Consider the following 21,232-nt stretch of genomic DNA (forward strand, 5'->3'; position numbering starts at 1 on the left):
AAACCTGCATCATAAGGGTTATAATAACACATCTGTATTTCCTTTTCCCCTTTTCCTCTGTCCACGTCTAAAACCTGCATCATAAGGGTTATAATAACATCTGTATTTCCTTTTCCCCTTTTCCTCTGTCCACGTCTAAAACCTGCATCATAAGGGTTATAATAACATCTGTATTTCCTTTTCCCCTTTTCCTCAGTCCACGTCTAAAACCTGCATCATAAGGGTTATAATAACATCTGTATTTCCTTTTCCCCTTTTAAAACCTGCATCATAAGGGTTATAATCCTGTACGTCTAAAACCTGCATCATAAGGGTTATAATAACATCTGTATTTCCTTTTCCCCTTTTCCTCTGTCCACGTCTAAAACCTGCATCATAAGGGTTATAATAACATCTGTATTTCCTTTTCCCCTTTTCCTCAGTCCACGTCTAAAACCTGCATCATAAGGGTTATAATAACATCTGTATTTCCTTTTCCTCAGTCCACGTCTAAAACCTGCATCATAAGGGTTATAATAACACATCTGTATTTCCTTTTCCCCTTTTCCTCAGTCCACATCTAAAACCTGCATCATAAGGGTTATAATAACATCTGTATTTCCTTTTCCCCTTTTCCTCTGTCCACGTCTAAAACCTGCATCATAAGGGTTATAATAACATCTGTATTTCCTTTTCCCCTTTTCCTCAGTCCACGTCTAAAACCTGCATCATAAGGGTTATAATAACACATCTGTATTTCCTTTTCCCCTTTTCCTCAGTCCACGTCTAAAACCTGCATCATAAGGGCAACCTGTTATGTATGGCCTTTGGGCAGTCAGTGGAAGTCAGAGCAAAGTCATTCAAGTGTGAGCCGAGACAATAACACTGAACATAGTGCAGTCCACATTACAACACATTATACAGCACTCTCTCATTATTTCCTGGTGGTACTTTATTGGACTAGTCCTTGAGGTGCTATTCCAAATAATGTGCTGAGAAAACACCTGCTAGGACATATTTCGTTTTACCGTTGAGTGCCTTTAGGGCATCTTATGCACATATACTACCTACTGACCTCAGGTAACCCCCACTAAAGGAAGCTAAATGGCATCTCTCAACACAGGTACTTGTCTGCATGTGTGTTTTTGGTTTATTGTTGTGTGTGTGTGTGTGTGTGTGTGTGTGTGTGTGTGTGTGTGTGTGTGTGTGTGTGTGTGTGTGTGTGTGTGTGTGTGTGTGTGTGTGTGTGTGTGTGTGTGTGTGTGTTCAGTGGTTCGTCCTTTGAAAGTTGCAGAGTACTAAGGCACAGCTTGCATGGTGCTGCAGAATTCTATGGCACGTTATTTAAGTGTGAACCACTGGTATCATTAATACTAGTTAGTGCTAGTTTGACCACCAGAGAGCATCTTTGAGAGGCATTTGATAGCCTTCAATAGTGGCTGTACTAGAGAATTTAAAACCTTTTTTGTAAGAACATAGAATACGTGTCTGATTTTAAGAAATGTTGCTTAATTCATTTGATTAATATTATGGTGTTTCTATTCCAAACAGAAAAACCCTTCCAATAGGATGGAACGGAAAACATGGCGCTGTACAAGGTGACGGTCGGGAGTAGCCTACAATACTGGGCTATTTAGCTAAAGAATCCCAGTGTCGTGCGGGAACGCGGGCGACCAGGGTTCAATTCCCCGATGGGCGGAAGGAGTAGGCTGTCCTTATAAGAATTGGTACTTAACTGATTCCATATGTGTTATTTCATAGTTGATGTCTTCACTACTATTCTACAATATAGAAAATAGTAAAAATAAAGAAACCCTGGAATGAGTAGGTGTCCAAACATTTGACTGCTACTTGCTTAATACTACAAAGTTTCTATTCCAAGCAAAACGAAAAACCCTCTGGGTTTCCATTAGGATGGAACTTCAACATGCTCTTTAAATAAGACCTACACCACATTTAACAGCACATTACTCAACACTAGTGAGACTCATGTCGCCTACGGTAGGCCTACAGTATATAGACAAATATGACGTGACTCTCCGCTAATATTTACACATAGAGGATTGGAGGATTCTAAATTAAAACCAAAAGCCGCTTCATGGGTCTCCCGGTGGTGGCCGGCACGGGTATCGAACCTGCATCTGTAGCAATGCATTTTGCACTGCGCCACTCAGGAGTCCCCATCCACAAAGTAACAATAAAGGTATATTGTCCTGCTAATAGCCCACAATGGGCTATTATAATACTATACATGGTGTCCAGGATAACCAAAACATTTCTTTATTTTAAAGACTATCAGAAATAATGTTAGTACTTATTTATTTGAATCCAAAGCCATGAATGAGTCACTCAGCTTTATGTAGGTGACGGGCTATATGACTGTGCCATCAACTTGATAATATACATATATAAATCTATATTTTGGAGGTTATATCTTTAAAAAAAAAGGAAAGTAAGCCATAGTAATTTGAATAATGGACAAAATAATATTTATAAAGGCCAAAACATTAATTTCTTTTTATAGAGAAATGCTGGGCCAATTGTGCACTGCCCTATGGGACTCCCAATCACCGTCAGGTGTGATACATAATAATACTTTTTGTTTTGTCTTTTCTGATGGATTAAACTGAAAATTGCAACCAATCACAGCCGGTTGTGATACAGCCAACCTAACTTAGAAATACATTTCACGATAGAATTCCTCCCCTACCCTCCTTCTAGGCAAGTCTATTGTCCAGCTACCTGCTAATAGCCACAATGGCGCAGTACAACGTGACCATGTGTGTTTGAAAGAGTATTTTCCAGTAAGCAACAATTTGTTACCTTCATTAGACAACTTTGTTCCAATATCTGTAATTCAGTGATATTTATTCCCAGTTATTCGTTATGATCCATAACTAAATAAACATCTGCATTTTGAAAGAGTATTTTAATCATAATTTTATTAACTCCAACTAAAATGTAGTTTAAATAACTATGGAACTTCTGAATAGGTCTACAAACCTGACTCAGTTAAACCAACTCTGGCAGGAGGAATGGGCCAAAATTCACCCAACTTATTGTAACCTGAAGGCTACAATTTAAAGGCAATGTTAACAAATACTAATTGAGTGTATGTAAACTTCTGACCACTGGGAATGTGATTAAAGAAATAAAAGCTGAAATAAATCACTCTATACTATTATTCTGACATTTCATATTCTTAAAATAAGTGGTGATCCCAACTGACCTAAGACAGGGATTGTTTTACTAGGATTCAATGTCAGGAATTGTGAAAAACTGAGTTTAAATGTATTTGGCTAAGGTATATGTAAACTTCAACTGTATTGTCCTGCTAATAACAGGGTTAATAATATATCTGTGAGAATATCCAAGGGGCTTTGATATAATTCTAAATTAATAATAATCGCTTGGTTTAAAAAATAATATTTTGGAGATGACGGTTTTCAAATAATGTAAAATGATTGAGAAAAAGGCCATTCTTAAACATGGGGTGAGACATTGTTAATAATTTGTAAATAAAGCCGGTATGTTATTTAGAATTATTTATTTCCATTTTTAGAGGGAGAGAAACCAAAAACATACAGTCATCTCATGGGTCTCCCAGGCGAGGCCAGCACGGGTATTGAACCAGCATCTGTTGCAACACAGCTTGCAATGCTATGCAGTGTCTTAGACCTTTGCGCCACTCAGGTGCTGTACAACATGGCCGGTCGGGAGTGGCCTACAGTACTACACTAAGAGCAAAATAAAAGAATAAAAACGTTAGTATAACAACAGTTTTAGTAAGTAATACTGAAGTTGTGCACAATTATATGTTTCTATTTAGGTTTATGTCGCCCATTCATTGCCAGTTGGAGACACAGTAGGACCCAAAAGCATAATCAGTGCTCTAACTCCCCTTTAGCACTGGTCTGGAGCAATGAAGTGGTGCCGTACTTAACCACAAATTACCTCTAAGTCCGCAGCATAATCGCAAAACTTTTAGTGCCGCAACCACTGTATGTGGTACGGTTACATGGGGACAGGTGCTGCTGTGCAGGCTGCCATAGAGCTGGATGTCCCTGAGGTAAGGAAAGTACAGTAGTGATTAGCAGGTCTCTGATGGGGAGCGAGGGGAGGGGATAGGTGTGGGGGTTAAGGGCTATTCTGAGTATATACCATCACACCCCTCCATCCCCTCTGAAATCAGACACGTTGCCTGCCCTTCAGCAGAAGGAAGTAGCGTTCTTGTGTCGTTGACAGTCTACTGTAGTGTCTGTGGACAGGGTGATTAGGAGCAGTCAAAACAGAATTCTCTATTGGTTTGGCTGCTGAGCTCCTGGGAGCACGATGAGAATGGATGGAGTAAATAGTGAGACTCTCCAGCTCCCAACAGGGGACAACAAATTGAGACAGTCTGGAACTATGCCTTAGAAGACTATACACATGACAAGACTACCAGGAAATTAAACTCTCATTCCGACACACTCTCTCTCACATCCCCAGTAAGGATTATCTACAGTATAACACAATCTCAGACACGCGCGCATGGGTACACACACCCCATACTTACTCACCGATATCTACACCATGAATAACCTCACCATGAATAACTTAACCTCTCTTCAGTAATCAATCAACATGAAAGGTACATTATTAGTGCCAAGAAGTTAGGGATCTAATAACTTATAAATGATTGGAATATTACGAGATTTCATTTCGTTCTCAGTCTGCAGCCTAATAAAAAGCTGCCTTAAGATTGGCTCTGTAATTGTGCTGAAAGAGATTAAAATCTGTGTGCAAACATAATTACCCATAAATCCAGTCCATAAAAGCTGACTGAGCATGAACTTGGACAGACTCTGGCCCTCCCGGGTCCCCAGTACAATGGCTACTAGAGTACAGCCAGTCACTCTAAAAGGGTCTTCACATACATGCTACACATATACTGCAATGTAAACTTGTGACCTTGTCACGTCTCGACCGCTACCTCAGAGGTAACGCACGACACAACCGCCCCCCTCTAAACAGAAATGTCTCATTGAGTCAACACATAATAGCAAAGCAATGTTTTTGAAACAGTTTTGAGTTTTTATCTGAAATAGTAACAGCCGGATACATTCTGTAAATGTCGCAGTGTTGTGTTTGTTTGATGCTTGACCGCACTGTGACACTAAGGTCCAGGCATGAATCAACTCCCAGGGAATTATTCATATTTTAAAATTCGCAATTAGCTTTTACCTCATATGACTTCCATGATATTGATCAAATGAAGCCTGTTTTTTCTAAGATAACCTTAAACTACCTACCGCATTAAAGTTAAGAGCAACCATCTAGCTATGGTTCAGCTAAACGTCAGCATTCAGCTACAGCCAGCATGTTTATGTGAAGATATAGAAATGATTCTGTTTCGCTAGCTAACGTTACCTAGCTGTGTAGCCTATATTACAATAATATGTACGACACTATGACAGTGTTACTCTACTTTTATAGTCGTATGGAAGGGGTAAGCATTCATTATCGATATGCTAACATTCTTGATCATGAAGCATGTTGTTAGCGAGTAGGAGTCAGCGGTGTATTGTCGGCTAATTTAGAAAATAAACCCTTTATTTGCCTGCACATGCTTGTGGAATGTTGCATTATTCAAGTGTGTAGTATGGTTTGGTTGCATGATTTAATATCGTAATACTGTACTTTTCAGAATAAAAGTTGTCCGATTGTTAAATAGTTTGTGCTAACTGGCTAGTGGCCATTGTGATAGTTATGGTCAATTTGAGTTGCGGACCAAGAATGTTGTGTTTGTTTGGCTTTTTTTTGCTTCTTTTTATAATTATTTATTACAAAAAACACAAGGGGTAACATTAAAGCATTAGAACATGAAGGACAAACAATACAGCATCAAGACACTATCAAACATGTATCAGTCTTTCCACAACAGAGACATCCGTATGTGTGAAAGTGCGTGTGCATGATAGCGATGAAAAAGTAAACTATGACATAGATTTTTCATGATCACAATCTTGTGAATCCCGAACCCTCCAAGATCCCCCCACAGTTCCCCAATAGCTTTCCCTCAACCATTCGAGACCCCTCCCACAGCCCCCCGAAAAAAAATACAATTAATTCCATTCCCCACCAACAACCAAGAGAATGAACTGAAGAGAAAAAAGGAAAAGACAGAAGAAAACAGCAAACAATGTAAAAATAAAAACAAATTTAAAACAAAGGACATCAAGGAGAACTGAAATCATAACAGCAATGCCTACTTTATATGTTTGTGTGCAGGTCTGGCACTACTGTGTGTTCTTGTATGTGTTTATTTGAATGAGAGTGTGTGTATATGCATGTGTACAAACACCTGCATGGCATCAGCCTCAGGCAAACCGGCATTAGTTGTAAAACCCCTGCCACCGTGAAATGGAAGGAAAGGATGTAACGTGAATTGAAAAGTAGAAATCTCTTTCGGAACTCTGCTCCTCAGACTCTCAATCGAGAGTCAAGGAGCAGCCGCTGCTCCGCTGACCCCAGCCGCTGTTCTCTTTTACGTGACAGCCATATGCAGATATCCATCCAACATTTCCCATTTTCTCACACTAATCCTCCTAATAATATCAAATAATAATAATAAAATCACTTAATTCAAAAGGACCCCAGAAGTAAACATAAACATCTATAACATCCAAACATCTAAACAAGAAATGGCGTAAGACTGATAGAGTGTGTGAGAGAAAGAGAGCAAGCGAGAAATAGAACAAGAAAGATATTCCAGAGGCCCAAGTGATTATACCTTCTCCTATGGCCCCCCCTTTTGGCAAGAGCTCAGTGTTGAAACAGAGCTCCACTTCATAGGCGTATATGCATTGCACGTGATGAGTGATCATTTGTCAAATGTGATGAGCTGTAATTGGCAAGTACTGTACATGCAGCATATTTAGCCATTTCTATTGCCTCTCAGGTGGTATTAAAGAGTGTGTGGACTTAATGGTTGGGACTTAATACATGTGTAATACATGTGTTTTTACAGTAACCTACAAGTGAAGTAGGGATATTTGCCTGATGTGGTTATGGTTTGGTTACCTGTGAAGTGGTGCTGGTTGGTGCTGATCCGATTGGCTTGCTGGATGTTGCAGCAAAGGTGGAGCATAGCTAGCATGGTGATGATCATCACCACACTCTGGAGGAGCAGAGTCAGTTCAAACTGCTTCCCTATCCTGTAGGTAGACATTACAGTAATTAATCAAAATTCAGTGTCTGTACAGACAATGCTCACTTCCTCTAACCACTTAGTTTTTTTCTATCCATATGTTTAATGTAAACACGATAACCTGCAAACTGCTGTATGCTCCCAAGTCATTTGTTTCAACATGTGAGTGAGTATTCAATAGTTTATTCTGTTCACTTTGAAATCAGTCCCAGTGACCATTCTCTCCCCTGGCCTCACCAGAAGAAGATGCGTAGGATGTTGGCGATGAGCAGCAGCAGGCAAACACGGGTGGAGAATCCCTCAGTGTTGCTGCTCCTCTGGATCTCCTGGTACTGAGGCACATAAGGCAGGGCCCCTCCAAACACCATCACACAGGAGGCCAGCCACGACAGCAAGGTCCACGAGCCCTCCATGTCCTCCTCCAGGATGCCCACCTCAATGTCCATCTCTAGCTAGGGCCTCACAGACGGCAGCCTGGCCTCAGTCACACCCAGCCCTGTGGAGTGGACAAACAGATACTCCTGATGACCAAGCTTAGAAATAAATAACATGTGTTGTTAGAGAACTTTACCTTCACCCTCTTGTACCCTTAAAAGATGAGTTACCAACAAACTGCATGCACCATCTCCCACTCAGTCAAGACTCAACAACAATGCCAATGCACCTCCATATCAAATTATTTCTGGCTAACAACCTTACTGTGATTATCAATTAAAATGGTCAAAAATGACAACAATACCTCTTAGCAAAGAGACAGGTATTTTGCTAAGACTGTCTGTGTTGGTCTGAGTGGGGAGGGGGAAACTGAACACTAGCCGTTATTGGCAGAGAAGTTAGAAACTCTTTCTTATTGGTCTATTAACTCATTTACTGCCTGGTGATTTCACCAAGCAGGCCAAAACTCCAGCCCACCAAAACAGGCTGAAATTTCAGACAGCCTTTTCAAACAGCTCTTACACTAAAGAGGCATTATCATTTTCACGAGGCGAACGTGCATAAATATGGTAGAATTCAGACATGACATCATTGTTCTAGCACTATCCACTAAGTTTTTCAACTAAGGAGCGTGATATGGTTCAATGTGCCAATACATCAGCACAATCTACTTTGTTTTTTAAAATTGACAGGATCTGGAAGATAAACTGTAAATCATGTACACTCTGCTAATAATCATATAAAAAATAAAGAGTAACGGAGAGCAATTTGGGGCGGCAGCGTAGCCTAGTGGTTAGAGCGTTGGACTAGTAACCAGAAGGTTGCGAGTTCAAACCCCCGAGCTAACAAGGTACAAATCTGTCGTTCTGCCCCTGAACAGGCAGTTAACCCACTGTTCCCAGGCTGTCATTGAAAATAAGAATGTGTTCTTAACTGACTTGCCTGGTTAAATAAAGGTCAAATTAAATAAAAAAAAACATTTAAATTTACAATACGGCAAAACAAGGTATTTATGGTAAGTGGATGGGGGCTGCCATCATTATGCACCTCCGCTATTTCACAGTATTATTCCAACCTCAGTGTAGAAATATACATACATACAGTTGAAGTTGGAAGTTTACATCCATTTAGGTTGGAGTCATTAAAACTCGTTTTTCAACCACTCCACAAATTTCTTGTTAACAAACTATAGTTATGGCAAGTCGGTTAGGACATCTACTTTGTGCATGACAAGTAATTTTTCAGACAATTGTTTACAGACAGATTATTTCACTGTATCACAATTCCAGTGGATCAGAAGTTTACATACACTAAGTTGACTATGCCTTTAAACAGCTTGGGAAATTCCAGAAAATATCATGGCTTTAGAAGCTTCTGATAGGCTTTTTGACATAATTTGAGTCAATTGGTAGGTGTACCTGTGGATGTATTTCAAGGCCTACCTTCAAACTCAGTGTCTCTTTGCTTGAGATCATATGGTAAAATCAAAAGAAATCAGTCAAGACCTTAGAAAAAGAATAGTAAATATCCACAATTCTGGTTCATCCTTGGGAGCAATTTCCAAAACACCTGAAGGTACCACGTTCATCTGTATAAACAATAGTACGTAGGTATAAACACCATGGGACCACGCAGCCGTCATACAGCTCAGGAGTGAGATGCGTTACGTCTCCTAGAGATGAATGTACTTTGGCGCGAAAAGTGCAAATCAATCCCAGAGCAGCAGCAAAGGACCTTGTGAAGATGCTGGAGGAAACAGGTACAAAACTATCTATATCGACATAACCCGAAAGGCCGCTCAGCAAAGAAGCCACTGCTCCAAAACTGCCATAAAAAAGCCAGACTACGGTTTACAGCTGCCCAAGGGGACAATGATCGTACTTTTTGGAGAAATGTAATCTGGTCTGATGAAACAAAAATAGAACTGTTTGGTCATAATGACCATCGTTATGTTTGCAGGAAAAAGGGGGAGGCTTAAAGCCGAAGAACCCCATCCCAACCGTGAAGCACGGGGGTGACAACATCATGTTGTTGGGGTGCTTTGCTTACAGGAGGGACTGGTGCCCTTCACAAAATAGATGGCATCATGAGGTAGGAACATTATATAGATATATTGAAGCAACATCTCAAGACATCAGTCAGGAAGTTAAAGCTTGGTCGCAAATGGGTCTTCCAAATGGACAATGACCACAAGCATACTTCCAACGTTGTGACAAAATGGCTTAAGGACAACAAAGTCAAGGTATTGGAGTGGCCATCAGAAAGCCCTCACCTCAATCCTACAGAAAATCTGTGGGCAGAACTGAAAAAGCGTGTGTGAGCAAGGAGGCCTACAAACCTGACTCAGTTACACCAGCTCTGGCAGGAGGAATGGGCCAAAATGCACCCAACTTATTGTGGGAAGCTTGTGGAAGGCTACCGGAAACATTTCACCCAATTTCAAGGCAATGCTACCAAATACTAATTAAGTGTATGTAAACTTCTGGCCCACTGGGAATGTGATGAAAGAATTAAAAGCTGAAATAAATCACTCTCTACTATTATTCTGACATTTCACATTCTTAAAATAAAGTGGTGATCCTAATTTACCTAAAACAGGGATTTTTACTAGGATTAAATGTCAGGAATTGTGAAAACTGAGTTTAAATGTATTTGTCTAAGGTGTATGCAAACTTCCGACTTCAACTGTACATACACTACCAGTCAAAAGTTTTAGAACACCTACTCATTCAAGGGCTTTTCTTTATTTTTACTATTTTATACATTGTAGAATAATAGTGAAGACATCAAAACTATGAAATAACACATATGGATTCATGTCGTAACCCCCCAAAAAAGTATTATTCAAATCAAAACATTTTGTATTCTTCAAAGTAGCCACCCTTTGCCTTGACAGCTTTGCACACTATTGGCATTCTCTCAACCAGCTTCGTGAGGAATGCTTTTCCAACAGTCTCGAAGGAGTTCCCACATATGCTGAGCACTTGTTGGCTGCTTTTCCTTCACTCTGCGGCAAAAAGGAAAGAAAATCCCTGTAATGAGTAGGTATGTGTCAAAAGTTTGGACAGGTACTGTATATAACACACGAAAAATAACCTTTTTGATTGCACTGGACCTTTAAAACATGAGTCAACTTGCCACCCACACCCATTCTCTCACACCCTGAACTGAATGAAGGATATCCCAAAAAGCCCTCTGGCATATTACTAATGTCGCAAACCTGTAAATATATATATAATAATAATATAATATATGATAATAATATAATGTAATAATATAATGTAAAGAGACCAAGGTTTTCCTCTAAGCAACACTGCTATATCATAACCCTGAAGACAGACCCTCTGACACGCTCTGCCTTGCCTCTCTTTGCTGGAACACAGAACTGCTGCTAAAGGGTTTAATGCTTTGAGAATGCAAATATTTCCAGAACAGTCCATGAGCTGTTACTATTGTCCTTCCATTTTACAGTAAACATTACTATTATACATACCACTACACTTGAGTTGCCTTTTCCATTGAGAGCATTCGATAGATAATGCTCTCTCTTACTAGTCTCCTCTACATAAAATGCAGCACGTTGTCTTAATATTTGCATAAGCCAAATATGGAGCCCTCTTAAATATAATGCATACAGAACTGTCAGTATTTACATTGGATAAACAATTATTTTTTTTGTTTTAAAGTTTTCCCTCTCTTTGGCCCAATCTCTCAAATGACTTTTGAGAGGGTAGAGTAAAACAAAAGTCCACCTTTTTCCCTAGGAAACCAGAGGAAGAATATTGAAACAACAAAATGTCACTTCTACATCTGCATTGCTTGCTGTTTGGTGTTTTAGGCTGGGTTCCTGTGTAGCACTTTGTGACATCGGCTGATGTCCCCACAGAGTGACTGATCAAGACATCTAGAGCATAAACAGAGATACTTAATTACATTAACACGTCCGTTACTCTGCATAACTCAGCTCTACTAAGTGTCTAAGTATGACATGATTTCTACCAGATCATGTCATACTTCCAGGATTCCTCTCAATGAAACATTCAGGAGGGGGACGGCAGGCAATAAAGGAAGAGGGAACTGGGAATACAGAAAGAGTGGGTGACATTTCACAGGCAATAGATACTTTGGTGACATTCAAAGTCTGTCTGGGAAAATACACATTGTGTCATTTCGTATAGAGCAGCATGTGAAACGTGAGTGTGTAAGAGCTCCAAGTCATTAAAATTGAGCAAAAGGTCACAAGTTGAATGTTCTTTGCTTACTTTTTCAGTTGAACATTAAGCTACAGCGAATAACTGATAGACTATCCAATAATACCCAAAAGAAAATGTTCCAGTGTTTTCTTTACCATGTGCTTTTAGGCTACAGAGTTTAGGTGTGCTTTCATTCAATGTCTTTGTCATACTAGGATACCTGTATTTGGAAGACTTGGGGAAAAACACTTATGTAAGCAAAGCATGAAGGGGTTGGGCTTCAAACATGCCTCAACGTACAGGTTAATTATCATATACCTACCTAGTTGCATGAAAATGTCAAAATATTCTAGTGCCTGTACTACCCAAAATCTGAACTTTTTGTACAAGTGAAGAAACCAGATTTTGTCTTGAGGAATAAAGACATCTCCCAGCAATGGATTTCCCCATTTCAATTTAAATCCCTTTGGATTGACTAAACACCTGGCAGAAGCTGTCCTTGAGATAATATTCACGGGGCAATGTAGTAAGTAATCTATACATCGACAGGATAATAAACTGGTAACACGGTGAAAGAAAAAATTACCAAAGAATACAAGACCATAGAAACATATATAATTGCAGCCTGCGCGCCGATAGACGGCCATCGACAGTTTCGCTTGGAGGAAATTGATGTACATTGTGTACACTAAGAAAACCTGCATATTTTCCTTTAGGTTTTAGGCAGCTGGCCTACCTGCATGGTCGGTTACGCGTATGGTCTTCGAATATCCTGAACAATTACTCAGTAACATAGAAAGTGAGAGAAAAAAATAACTTTCTATCTACTTCAAATATACTGCGGTTGCAGACGTTGTTCCACTGAACATACCTCTTCCATTTACGCGCAGATTTATAGACAACTCCTCAATCATGCGCTCCAACCTGTTCATAGACAAATTAGATATACCGTATACAGTCTTCACAATTTGACTTCAACCAACGCAACTATTGGCTATGGGAAAACATCTATGGGAGTCACTGCATGACACAATGATGATTCGTTTCTCAAATATGGTGTCTTTATTGTTGTCACATTACAATGCAGTTCACCGTGTTCTGAGTCCAACCTCTAGTTTTAATGTGTACACACGTGAAAGCCACGGGATTATAATCAGTGTGGCCAGGTTATGAAGCTCTGCATACCAAAAAAATCCTCAATGTTCCACAATCCTCCATTCCGTCAGTTTCCTGCTTCAGTGTTCTCGCGAGACAACGTGTTTTGCATCTAGAGCTGCTGGTAGGGAAAGGGATCCTGAATTTATTTCAGCCAAATCTATTTTTAGCTAGTTAGAGTTCATTGTACACTACTTCATAACACAAGTATCGTTCACAGGAAAAACATGGCAGAAACCGATCCCAAGTCAGTTCAGGACCTTACTAATGTGGTGAGTTTATTACAATGACAGTGTGGCTAGATAGCCAAATTAGATTGCTAACACCATTCAACCAGGCCTGGAATGGATATTTGTCAATGTGCATTAGCCAATGATTTCAATAGCCTGTAGCCAGCCTGTACATTGGATCGTATGAAACATCTCGGGAGTAGTGAATCGAACTCTACAACGATCAGCAAAATAGCTCATCACCACCAATGGCTCCTACTGCTGTAGCTTCATCTCCCATGATCATTCTGCATAACTTGCTAGCTAGTATAAACAAACTGATTACAAAACGACCAATTTGTATGTGCTTTGAATCATGCTAAATAAAGTTCGACCAAATGATTCTGAATTGACCCCAAACCAGCCTTGCAGTATAGGCTAATTTGCCTTTTGGACCATCTTCATAAATTGCATGCAAGAATGGTCACATTTGGTCATTGAATACCGGTAACTAGATATAACATCAGCCTGTTTTATGTTGATACTGCTCTCTAAACTGTTCCCTCATGTTGTTAGGTCCAGACGCTGCTGCAACAGATGCAGGACAAGTTCCAGACCATGTCTGACCAGATCATCGGGAGAAATATCCTTCCAGACTTCACTCAGAACTGTCAGTTCAGTTATGAGCAAAATGCACTGATCAGGAAGGGGACAGCAGCATCCCCCACATATTTAGGAAACTTGGTATGGGCCTAGATCTTTCAAATCATAAGGCCCATTTATAAAAAGGGGTGTCATACAGTCACACCCCCATTATATTGCCAAACAACTAACTGTCTTTATTCCCTTTTGATGTTGTTACATAGGCTAAGTCATCAAATATATCTGGTAGCACTTTACATTACAGCACAGAATGAAATGGTAATAACATAGTATAGTAGTGCATAGGAGGAATACATTAGATCTATGTCTTACCAGTTGTAGTCTGGGGAATATCTGTGGGTGGTCATCATTCATGTTATTATGGAGAGAAATTCCAGCCAGCACAACCCACTGGTCGGTGTTATCCAAAGGCCTATTATGGGCCGGCCCATTGTCTTCCTCAACCATGTTCACTCGATGAGATGAGCACCCGCATTGATGACCTGGAGAAGAACATTGCCGACCTCATGACCCAGGCGGGCGTGGAGGAGATAGAAGGGGTCAAAGAACCACAGATGAAAGAAGGGCAAGGGTCATGAAGGTAATTTGACAGCATCTTAATACATGTTTTCTATTTCTGTATGTTGCAATAAATTATCATTAGTACTCACCTTCTGGCACACATCGCTGTATCCAAGTCAATAGTAGTCCTGGAAAAATTAAGATTTTAGGTGAAAGAAAAGATCTATAATTTAAGCTGTGTAAATATCCTGGCTGGCGAATATTGATATTTACCATTTAGAAAATGTCTTATGGGTAGTATTTACATGCCTAAATTAAATTGTAGTTTAGGCCTACCTTTTGATGCCACTACAATTTAAGTTGATCAAATGTGTAATTGATGGACAACTGTTTATTAGTTATAAGTCATTTCAAAATGAATTATTCAGAATCTTTGAACTTCCTTTGACTTGAATTGATGGGAAGTGCTTCGTAGGTCTATAGGTAGATGATTGCAGTTAGGAACCGCAAAACATTGCTGTCATTTTACCAAATTAATTCCCGTCTGGAAAAGTTAATGCATCTCTCCCATACAGTAGATAAGTGTATGCTCAACCAACTAAAAAAGTGTCAATTACAGGTTGCCAAGTAACAAGATGTCAAGGATTTTCTCCAGGAGTAGCACACTTTTCCACTGTAACCATTCATTACTTTGATTTGGCGTGGTGTAAAGTTATTTTTTATATTGACTATTGCAATAAAAGTAACAGTTCTTATGTAGTGACTTGAAGATTTATTTGAAAATGTGTATTTCCCTCAACTTTTCAGCCCTATGAGTAATGGTTGATTGAAGTATACTGTAGAAGGCAAGCCAGTGATAAACAGCACTCTGTGCCAAGTAGAATACATTCCAAATTCAACTGACTTTGGTTTGTATTAGTAACTTTAATAGAGCAATCTTAAACCAGTCTCATTCTTAGGAAATAAATCAACATATTAGTTTCTTGTTTGCTTGTTTTAAAAAACAGCCTGAATGCCTTGAATCAAATTTTATTTATATAGCCCTTCGTACATCAGCTGATATCTCAAAGTGCTGTACAGAAACCCAGCCTAAAACCCCAAACAGCAAGCAATGCAGGTGTAGAAGCACGGTGGCTAGGAAAAACTCCCTAGAAAGGCCAAAACCTAGGAAGAAACCTAGAGAGGAACCAGGCTATGTGGGGTGGCCAGTCCTCTTCTGGCTGTGCCGGGTGGAGATTATAACAGAACATGGCCAAGATGTTCAAATGTTCATAAATGACCAGCATGGTCAAATAATAGTAAGGCAGAACAGTTGAAACTGGAGCAGCAACATGGCCAGGTGGACTGGGGACAGCAAGGAGTCATCATGTCAGGTAGTCCTGGGGCATGGTCCTAGGGCTCAGGTCCTCCGAGAGAGAGAAAGAAAGAAGGAGACTTAGATTCACACAGGACACCGAATAGGACAGGAGAAGTACTCCAGATATAACAAACTGACCCTAGCCCCCCGACAAACTACTGCAGCATAAATACTGGAGGCTGAGACAGGAGGGGTCAGGAGACACTGTGGCCCCATCCGAGGACACCCCCGGACAGGGCCAAATAGGAAGGATATAACCCCATCCACTTTGCCAAAGCACACCCCCCACACCACTAGAGGGATATCTAACATTTTCTTGTTAGTCTTCACATGGTTTTCACACACTGTTGCTGGTATTTTGGCCCATTCCTCCATGCAGATCTCTAGAGCAGTGATGTTTTGGGGCTGTTGCTGGGCAACACGGACTTTCAACTCCCTCCAAATATTTTCTATGGGGTTGAGATCTGGAGACTGGCTAGGCCACTCCAGGACCTTGAAATGCTTCTTACGAAGCCACTCCTTTGTTGCCCGGGCGGTGTGTTTGGGATCATTGTCATGCTGAAAGACCCAGCCACGTTTCATCTTCAATGCCCTTGCTGATGGTAGGATTTGTTACTTTGGTCCCAGCTCTCTGCAGGTCATTCACTAGGTCCCCGCGTGTGGTTCTGGGATTTTTGCTCACCGTTCTTGTGATCATTTTGACCCCACGGGGTGAGATCTTGCGTGGAGCCCCAGATCGAGGGAGATTATCAGTGGTCTTGCATGTCTTCCATTTCCTAATAATTGCTCCCAGTTGATTTCTTCAAACCAAGCTGCTTACCTATTGCGGATTCAGTCTTCCCAGCCTGGTGCAGGTCTACAATTTTGTTTCTGGTGTCCTTTGACAGCTCTTTGGTCTTGGCCATAGTGGAGTTTGTAGTGTGACTGTTTGAGGTTGTGGACAGGTGTCTTTTATACTGATAACAAGTTCAAACAGGTGCCATTAATACAGGTAACGAGCGGAGGACAGAGGAGCCTCTTAAAGAAGAAGTTACAGGTCTGTGAGAGCCAGAAATCTTGCTTGTTTGTAGGTGACCAAATACTTATTTTCCACCATAATTTGCAAATAAAATCATTTAAAAATCATACAATGTGATTTTCTGGATCCCCCCCCCCCCTCATTTTGTCTGTCATAGTTGAAGTGTACCTATGATGAAAATTACAGGCCTCTCATCTTTTTAAGTGGGAGAACTTGCACAATTGGTGGCTGACTAAATACTTTTTTGCCCCACTGTGTGTGTGTGTGTGTGTGTGTGTGTGTGTATATATGTATATATATATATTTTTTTTAAACGGCCCGCGGCTAAATCTACACTGAACAAAAATATAAAAGCCACATGTAGTGTTGGTCCCATGTTTCATGAGCTGAAACTAAAGATACAGAAATGTTCCATATGCACAAAAAGCTTATTTCTCTCAAATTCTGAGCACAAATGTAGTTACATCCCTGTTAGTGAGCATTTCTCCTTTGCCAAGGTAACCATCCACCTGACAGGTGTGGCATATCAAGAAGCTGATTAAACAGCATCTTCATTACACAGGTGCATCTTGTGCTGGGTACAATAAATGGCCTCTAGAATGTGCAGTTTTGTCACTACACAATGCCACAGATGTATCTAATTGGGTTATGGTATGAACAGGAATACAATACAGACAGCGAACAATTGCATTTTATCCATGGCAATTTGAATGCGCAGAGATACCATAACAAAATCCTGAGGCTTATTGTCATGCCATTTATCCGTCACCATCACCTCATGTTTCAGCATGATGATGCATGGCTCCATGTCAAAGATCTATACACAATTCCTGGAAGCTGAAAATGTCCGAGTTCCTACATACTCACCAGAAATGTCACCCATAGATCCTGTTTGGGATGCTCTGGATCAACGTGTACGACAGCGTGTTCCAGTTTCTGAAGGAGATGTGTCGTGCTCCATGAGGCATTTTAAAAAAAAGGTATCTGTATTCCGTCATGTGAAATCCATAGATTAGGGCCTAATGAAGTTTTCAATTTACTGATTTCCTTATATGAACTGTAACTCAGTAAAATCTTTGAAATTGTTGCATTTATATTTTTGTTCAGTATAGTTGCTGATCCCTGCACTAGAGGTCATCTTGACTAAACAACAATCAGACCCTTACACTTTCAATTCCTGACTCTTTACATTGCACACCAAGTCACACCTTACATCACTCCATCCACATGGCCAGCTCTATGACTGGTGATATCATCCATTCATGATGATCTTCGGTGAGACATGCTAAAGGCAGAGGAGATGACATGCAAAAAACGCAGAAGAGGCTTTGCCATTCTTTTCTTAAGAAACTTTATTAAATGTTTATAAAAGGAAATGTTATCCGTATAAGATCATCTTGGTTTACCATTAACAATAGTAAAAAATAAAAAAAATAAGTGCCAACAGCAATACAACAATTAAACTTGGGAAAAACTTGCTGTGAAGTGAAAAATTCAAGGATTCTGTAGTTCAACACATGGGCAGTTAAAACCAGAGGATAAAACCTGCCTCCTAGTCTTTACATTTAGGTAGAACTAAAAGGTAGAGGCTGACTTAGAATATAAAATCTGCCCCGGTCATGTCAACAGCCCAGGCAAACTTATCCCTCTGAGATTTATTATAAATTTTGTCCAGGGGCACCTCCATGTTCTTACACCTATGGTGAGGGCAAAACGTATAAGAAAATAATGCACAACATTAATAACTGGATAATAATGTATGTTGCAAATTCATGTGAATACATCATTTAGGTGTCAGATGCACATACAGTGTCATATTTCAGACCTGTGTGTGTGTGTGTGTGTCTGTGTGTCTGTGTGTGTGTGTGTGTGCACCCTCACCAGGCCACGCTAATGCGTGGGTCCAGGTAGTTGAGTTTGGAGGTGCCCAGTGCGATCTGCTTGTTCTCCTCTCGGTTTGTGGCCTGAACCTCCATCTTCATAAGCTGCTCCTCACAGCGCTGCACAGCCTTCTTCTTACGCTCCACCACCCTGAACACACACAGGAGTTCAGTCTGAATATTGTCTGCCCTGTTGAGCAATAATATTCCCTGTCTGTTTGCTGCCAGTAAGGACAACTCACGCCTGCAGCTTGCCGTCTGAACTATGAGCTTTGACCTCCTTCTTGGCCAGCTTCAGCTCACTCTTGGCCAGGGCCAACTGCTCCCTCCTGCCATCAATCTGGAAGTGGTGTATGAAGAGAAAGGGCAGACTGAAGTAAACATTGAGCTAAAATAGGATACGACAACATCACCATCATATCACCCCTCGGTTTATCCATGTATCAAGTATCTGTTGATCCCCCTCACCTTGGACTGGAGGTTGGCCATAGACTGATCAAAGGTCTTTGGCGGCACCCGCTGGTGGTTACACAGAACTGCAACAGCTCGGTTGGCCCTGTTGTAGGAGAGCAGCTTCTCTGCCGGGTTGTCGGTCACTGTGTAGCAACAGGGGAACAAAGGACTATGAATGTTGGTGGTGAGTGGAGTTAATACCTTAGCTCATTGGAAATACATAAGTTCACTGGTCATTACAAGTGGATGGCATAATTAATTCAAGCAATATATACAGAGCAGGAGGCAGGAAGCCCTCTTGTCCATAGTTGGTCTATCAAACTTTTAATGTACAGAGGGGGTGAGCGAATGTTTGATTACCAGCACTCCATTTCCTTTCTGTACCTCCAGAGACCCTCCCCCTGGCCAATGTACTCTTCCCCAACACAGATCTTTCTCACTTGCACCTGCTTGCCTTTGAACACATGCACATGTCTAATTTAATTAGGAGGTTGCTACCCACACTGAACAGATTTAATCTCAGTAGCCATCCAGAGAGAAACATCCCACCATGAGAGGGGAAAGAGGGAGATACTGGGCCCCAGCAAAACATAGGGACTAACAATGTAAAAACTAAGCACGCTGAGAGAATCTAAGCCAACATACTGCTCGCAGGGACACTAACACTGAGTGAACACAGAACCTGCTGGGACTGAGATACACAACAGTGTTCTAAAGGAATGAATCACTGCTGAAATTAACAGGCAGGGCATGAGATGCAGCTCCATAGCGGGGTCTTGCAGGAGTTCTAAACACAGCCATTGCATTCAGACATTTGAACAGGTTGATGGACATGTCTGGTAAACAAATGCTATAAATAAATAAAAAGGTGCACCTGTAAGGATGGCATGTAAATGTATGTGTGGTGCTTGGGGGACGTACTGTTGGACAGCTGTTGGAGCTGCTCCTGCAGGGTGATGGAGGCGTTGAAAGTCCTGAATACCTTAGCAGTCAGACCAGGCAGCAGGGATGACAGGTGCTTATTCAACAAGGTCGTCTGGAGGGAGGAGACACACATACGCAAGAATCGAGGATTGGATTGAGACAGGTGTGAAAAATTATGTCCAGAAACATTAGATGGCAGTATAGTCCTGATGTTTGAACTCAGTCTTTCATAAAAGGCCCAGAGTAGTCAAAAACATGATTTGCCTGTTTTATATATTTTCTCTCACAGAGGTTGGTATAATACCATGAAATTGTGAAATTTATGATAATGCCCTTTTAGTGTCACAACTATGAATAGACAGGCTTAAATTTCAGTGGTATGGCATTTAATTAGTTAATAGACCAATAAGAAAGAGGGTTCCAAACCTCTGCCAATAACCGCTAGTTCAGTTTTCCACTCCGACAGTCCCTGTCCAATTCTTGCTTGAAAGATTGCTATTTTCTAAGATGATGTTTCTTTTTGACCATTTTAATTGAAAACAATCACATAAAAGGTACTGAATTGTTACCCTGAAATTATTTGATATTGATTTTTTAATTTAAAAAAAATCTGCATTGGACCTTTAACAAAAAAGGAAGAAAATGAAAAATACTGTCTCTGTATTATCATCATTCAGAATAAGGAGTAGATTAAAAAAGGCCATCATATTACTTTCCTCTGACTTAAATAGTTACATCTGCCTAAAAGACAAGAATTACTTTTCCATTAACTGCACCACCACACAGTAAGGCTCTCCTCACCAATAACAGGGTGGCCAGTAGCCTAGCGGTTAAGAGCGTTGAGCCAGTAACCGAAAGGTCGCTTGTTCGAATCATTGAAAAAAAGTGTTGAGCAAGGCACTTGACCCCAATTGCTCCTGTAAGTTGCTCTTGATAGACACTTCTGGTAAACAAAAAAAATGTATATAACAAAATATGCATTGGAGGCTAAGAGCAGAGGTCTACAGCTGTAATGACACCCAGTACACACAATCACATGGGCGTCACATGGGTGTGTGTATAGACAATGAATTAACTAAAGCAATAAACCAGTGAGATCCTGGAGCACGACAGTGTTGTGGAGTAAGGGTGATGCTGGTATAATGAAAATCTCAAACCGCAGACAGACCTGGGTCACTCAGGACACACCCATCCCTCCCTTCCCCTCATAGAGAGAGGCTGCTGGGTAGAACAACCTTCATACCCCTCCACCCATTCCTCACCCACTGGGGGAGCC

At 40.7% G+C, this 21,232-nt stretch overlaps 3 protein-coding genes and 1 long non-coding RNA gene across 13 annotated transcripts in view; 1 reads left to right on the plus strand and 3 right to left on the minus strand.

The window, feature by feature from the left end:
* si:dkey-246g23.2 (solute carrier family 66 member 2) overlaps positions 1-12,864 on the minus strand; it is a 70,164-nt gene extending 57,300 nt beyond the window's left edge. For 2 of the 6 annotated variants that reach the window (XM_052465696.1, XM_035790936.2), the window contains exons 1-3: positions 12,668-12,862; positions 7,406-7,664; positions 7,042-7,175 (exon numbers count right to left, since the gene is read on the minus strand). In XM_052465696.1, coding sequence (XP_052321656.1) covers positions 7,042-7,175; positions 7,406-7,614 — 343 coding nt within the window. In that variant the 5' untranslated portion in view covers positions 7,615-7,664; positions 12,668-12,862. Of the gene's footprint in view, positions 1-7,041; positions 7,176-7,405; positions 7,665-12,532 lie in introns of all 6 variants that reach the window. The other 4 variants (XM_035790935.2, XM_035790933.2, XM_035790934.2 and 1 more) reach the window with 4 other exon arrangements.
* Positions 12,865-13,038: 174 nt separating this feature from the next.
* hsbp1b (heat shock factor binding protein 1b) lies at positions 13,039-15,083 on the plus strand. Its single transcript, XM_035790937.2, has 4 exons — positions 13,039-13,223; positions 13,737-13,803; positions 14,277-14,403; positions 14,944-15,083. Exons 1-3 carry the CDS (start codon positions 13,179-13,181, stop codon positions 14,399-14,401), a joined length of 237 nt encoding a protein of 78 aa, XP_035646830.1. The 5' UTR covers positions 13,039-13,178; the 3' UTR covers positions 14,402-14,403; positions 14,944-15,083.
* Positions 15,084-18,033: 2,950 nt separating this feature from the next.
* zgc:173742 (DNA topoisomerase I, mitochondrial) overlaps positions 18,034-21,232 on the minus strand; it is a 38,164-nt gene continuing 34,965 nt past the window's right edge. The window contains exons 16-20 of the mRNA XM_035790940.1: positions 19,954-20,068; positions 19,048-19,175; positions 18,822-18,919; positions 18,581-18,730; positions 18,034-18,396 (exon numbers count right to left, since the gene is read on the minus strand). Coding sequence (XP_035646833.1) covers positions 18,294-18,396; positions 18,581-18,730; positions 18,822-18,919; positions 19,048-19,175; positions 19,954-20,068 — 594 coding nt within the window. The 3' untranslated portion in view covers positions 18,034-18,293. The remainder of the gene's footprint in view (positions 18,397-18,580; positions 18,731-18,821; positions 18,920-19,047; positions 19,176-19,953; positions 20,069-21,232) is intronic.
* LOC127908226 (uncharacterized) overlaps positions 20,079-21,232 on the minus strand; it is a 3,667-nt gene continuing 2,513 nt past the window's right edge. For all 5 annotated transcript variants that reach the window (XR_008066410.1, XR_008066411.1, XR_008066414.1 and 2 more), the window contains one exon: positions 20,079-21,232. This exon is cut by the window's right edge and continues 1,077 nt beyond it. This is a non-coding gene — a long non-coding RNA (uncharacterized LOC127908226).

This window comes from Oncorhynchus keta, chromosome 17 (assembly GCF_023373465.1).
Source record: "Oncorhynchus keta strain PuntledgeMale-10-30-2019 chromosome 17, Oket_V2, whole genome shotgun sequence".
NCBI classification, from domain to species: Eukaryota; Metazoa; Chordata; class Actinopteri; order Salmoniformes; family Salmonidae; genus Oncorhynchus; species Oncorhynchus keta.

Bases quoted from the DNA above. Each gene is read 5' to 3' on its own strand.
- hsbp1b (XM_035790937.2), top strand. From the start codon at position 13,179: ATGGCAGAAACCGATCCCAAGTCAGTTCAGGACCTTACTAATGTG. The intron at 13,224-13,736 runs GTGAGTTTATTA...TCATGTTGTTAG, and splicing joins TTCAGGACCTTACTAATGTG to GTCCAGACGCTGCTGCAACA. The intron at 13,804-14,276 runs ATATCCTTCCAG...AACCATGTTCAC, and splicing joins TGACCAGATCATCGGGAGAA to TCGATGAGATGAGCACCCGC.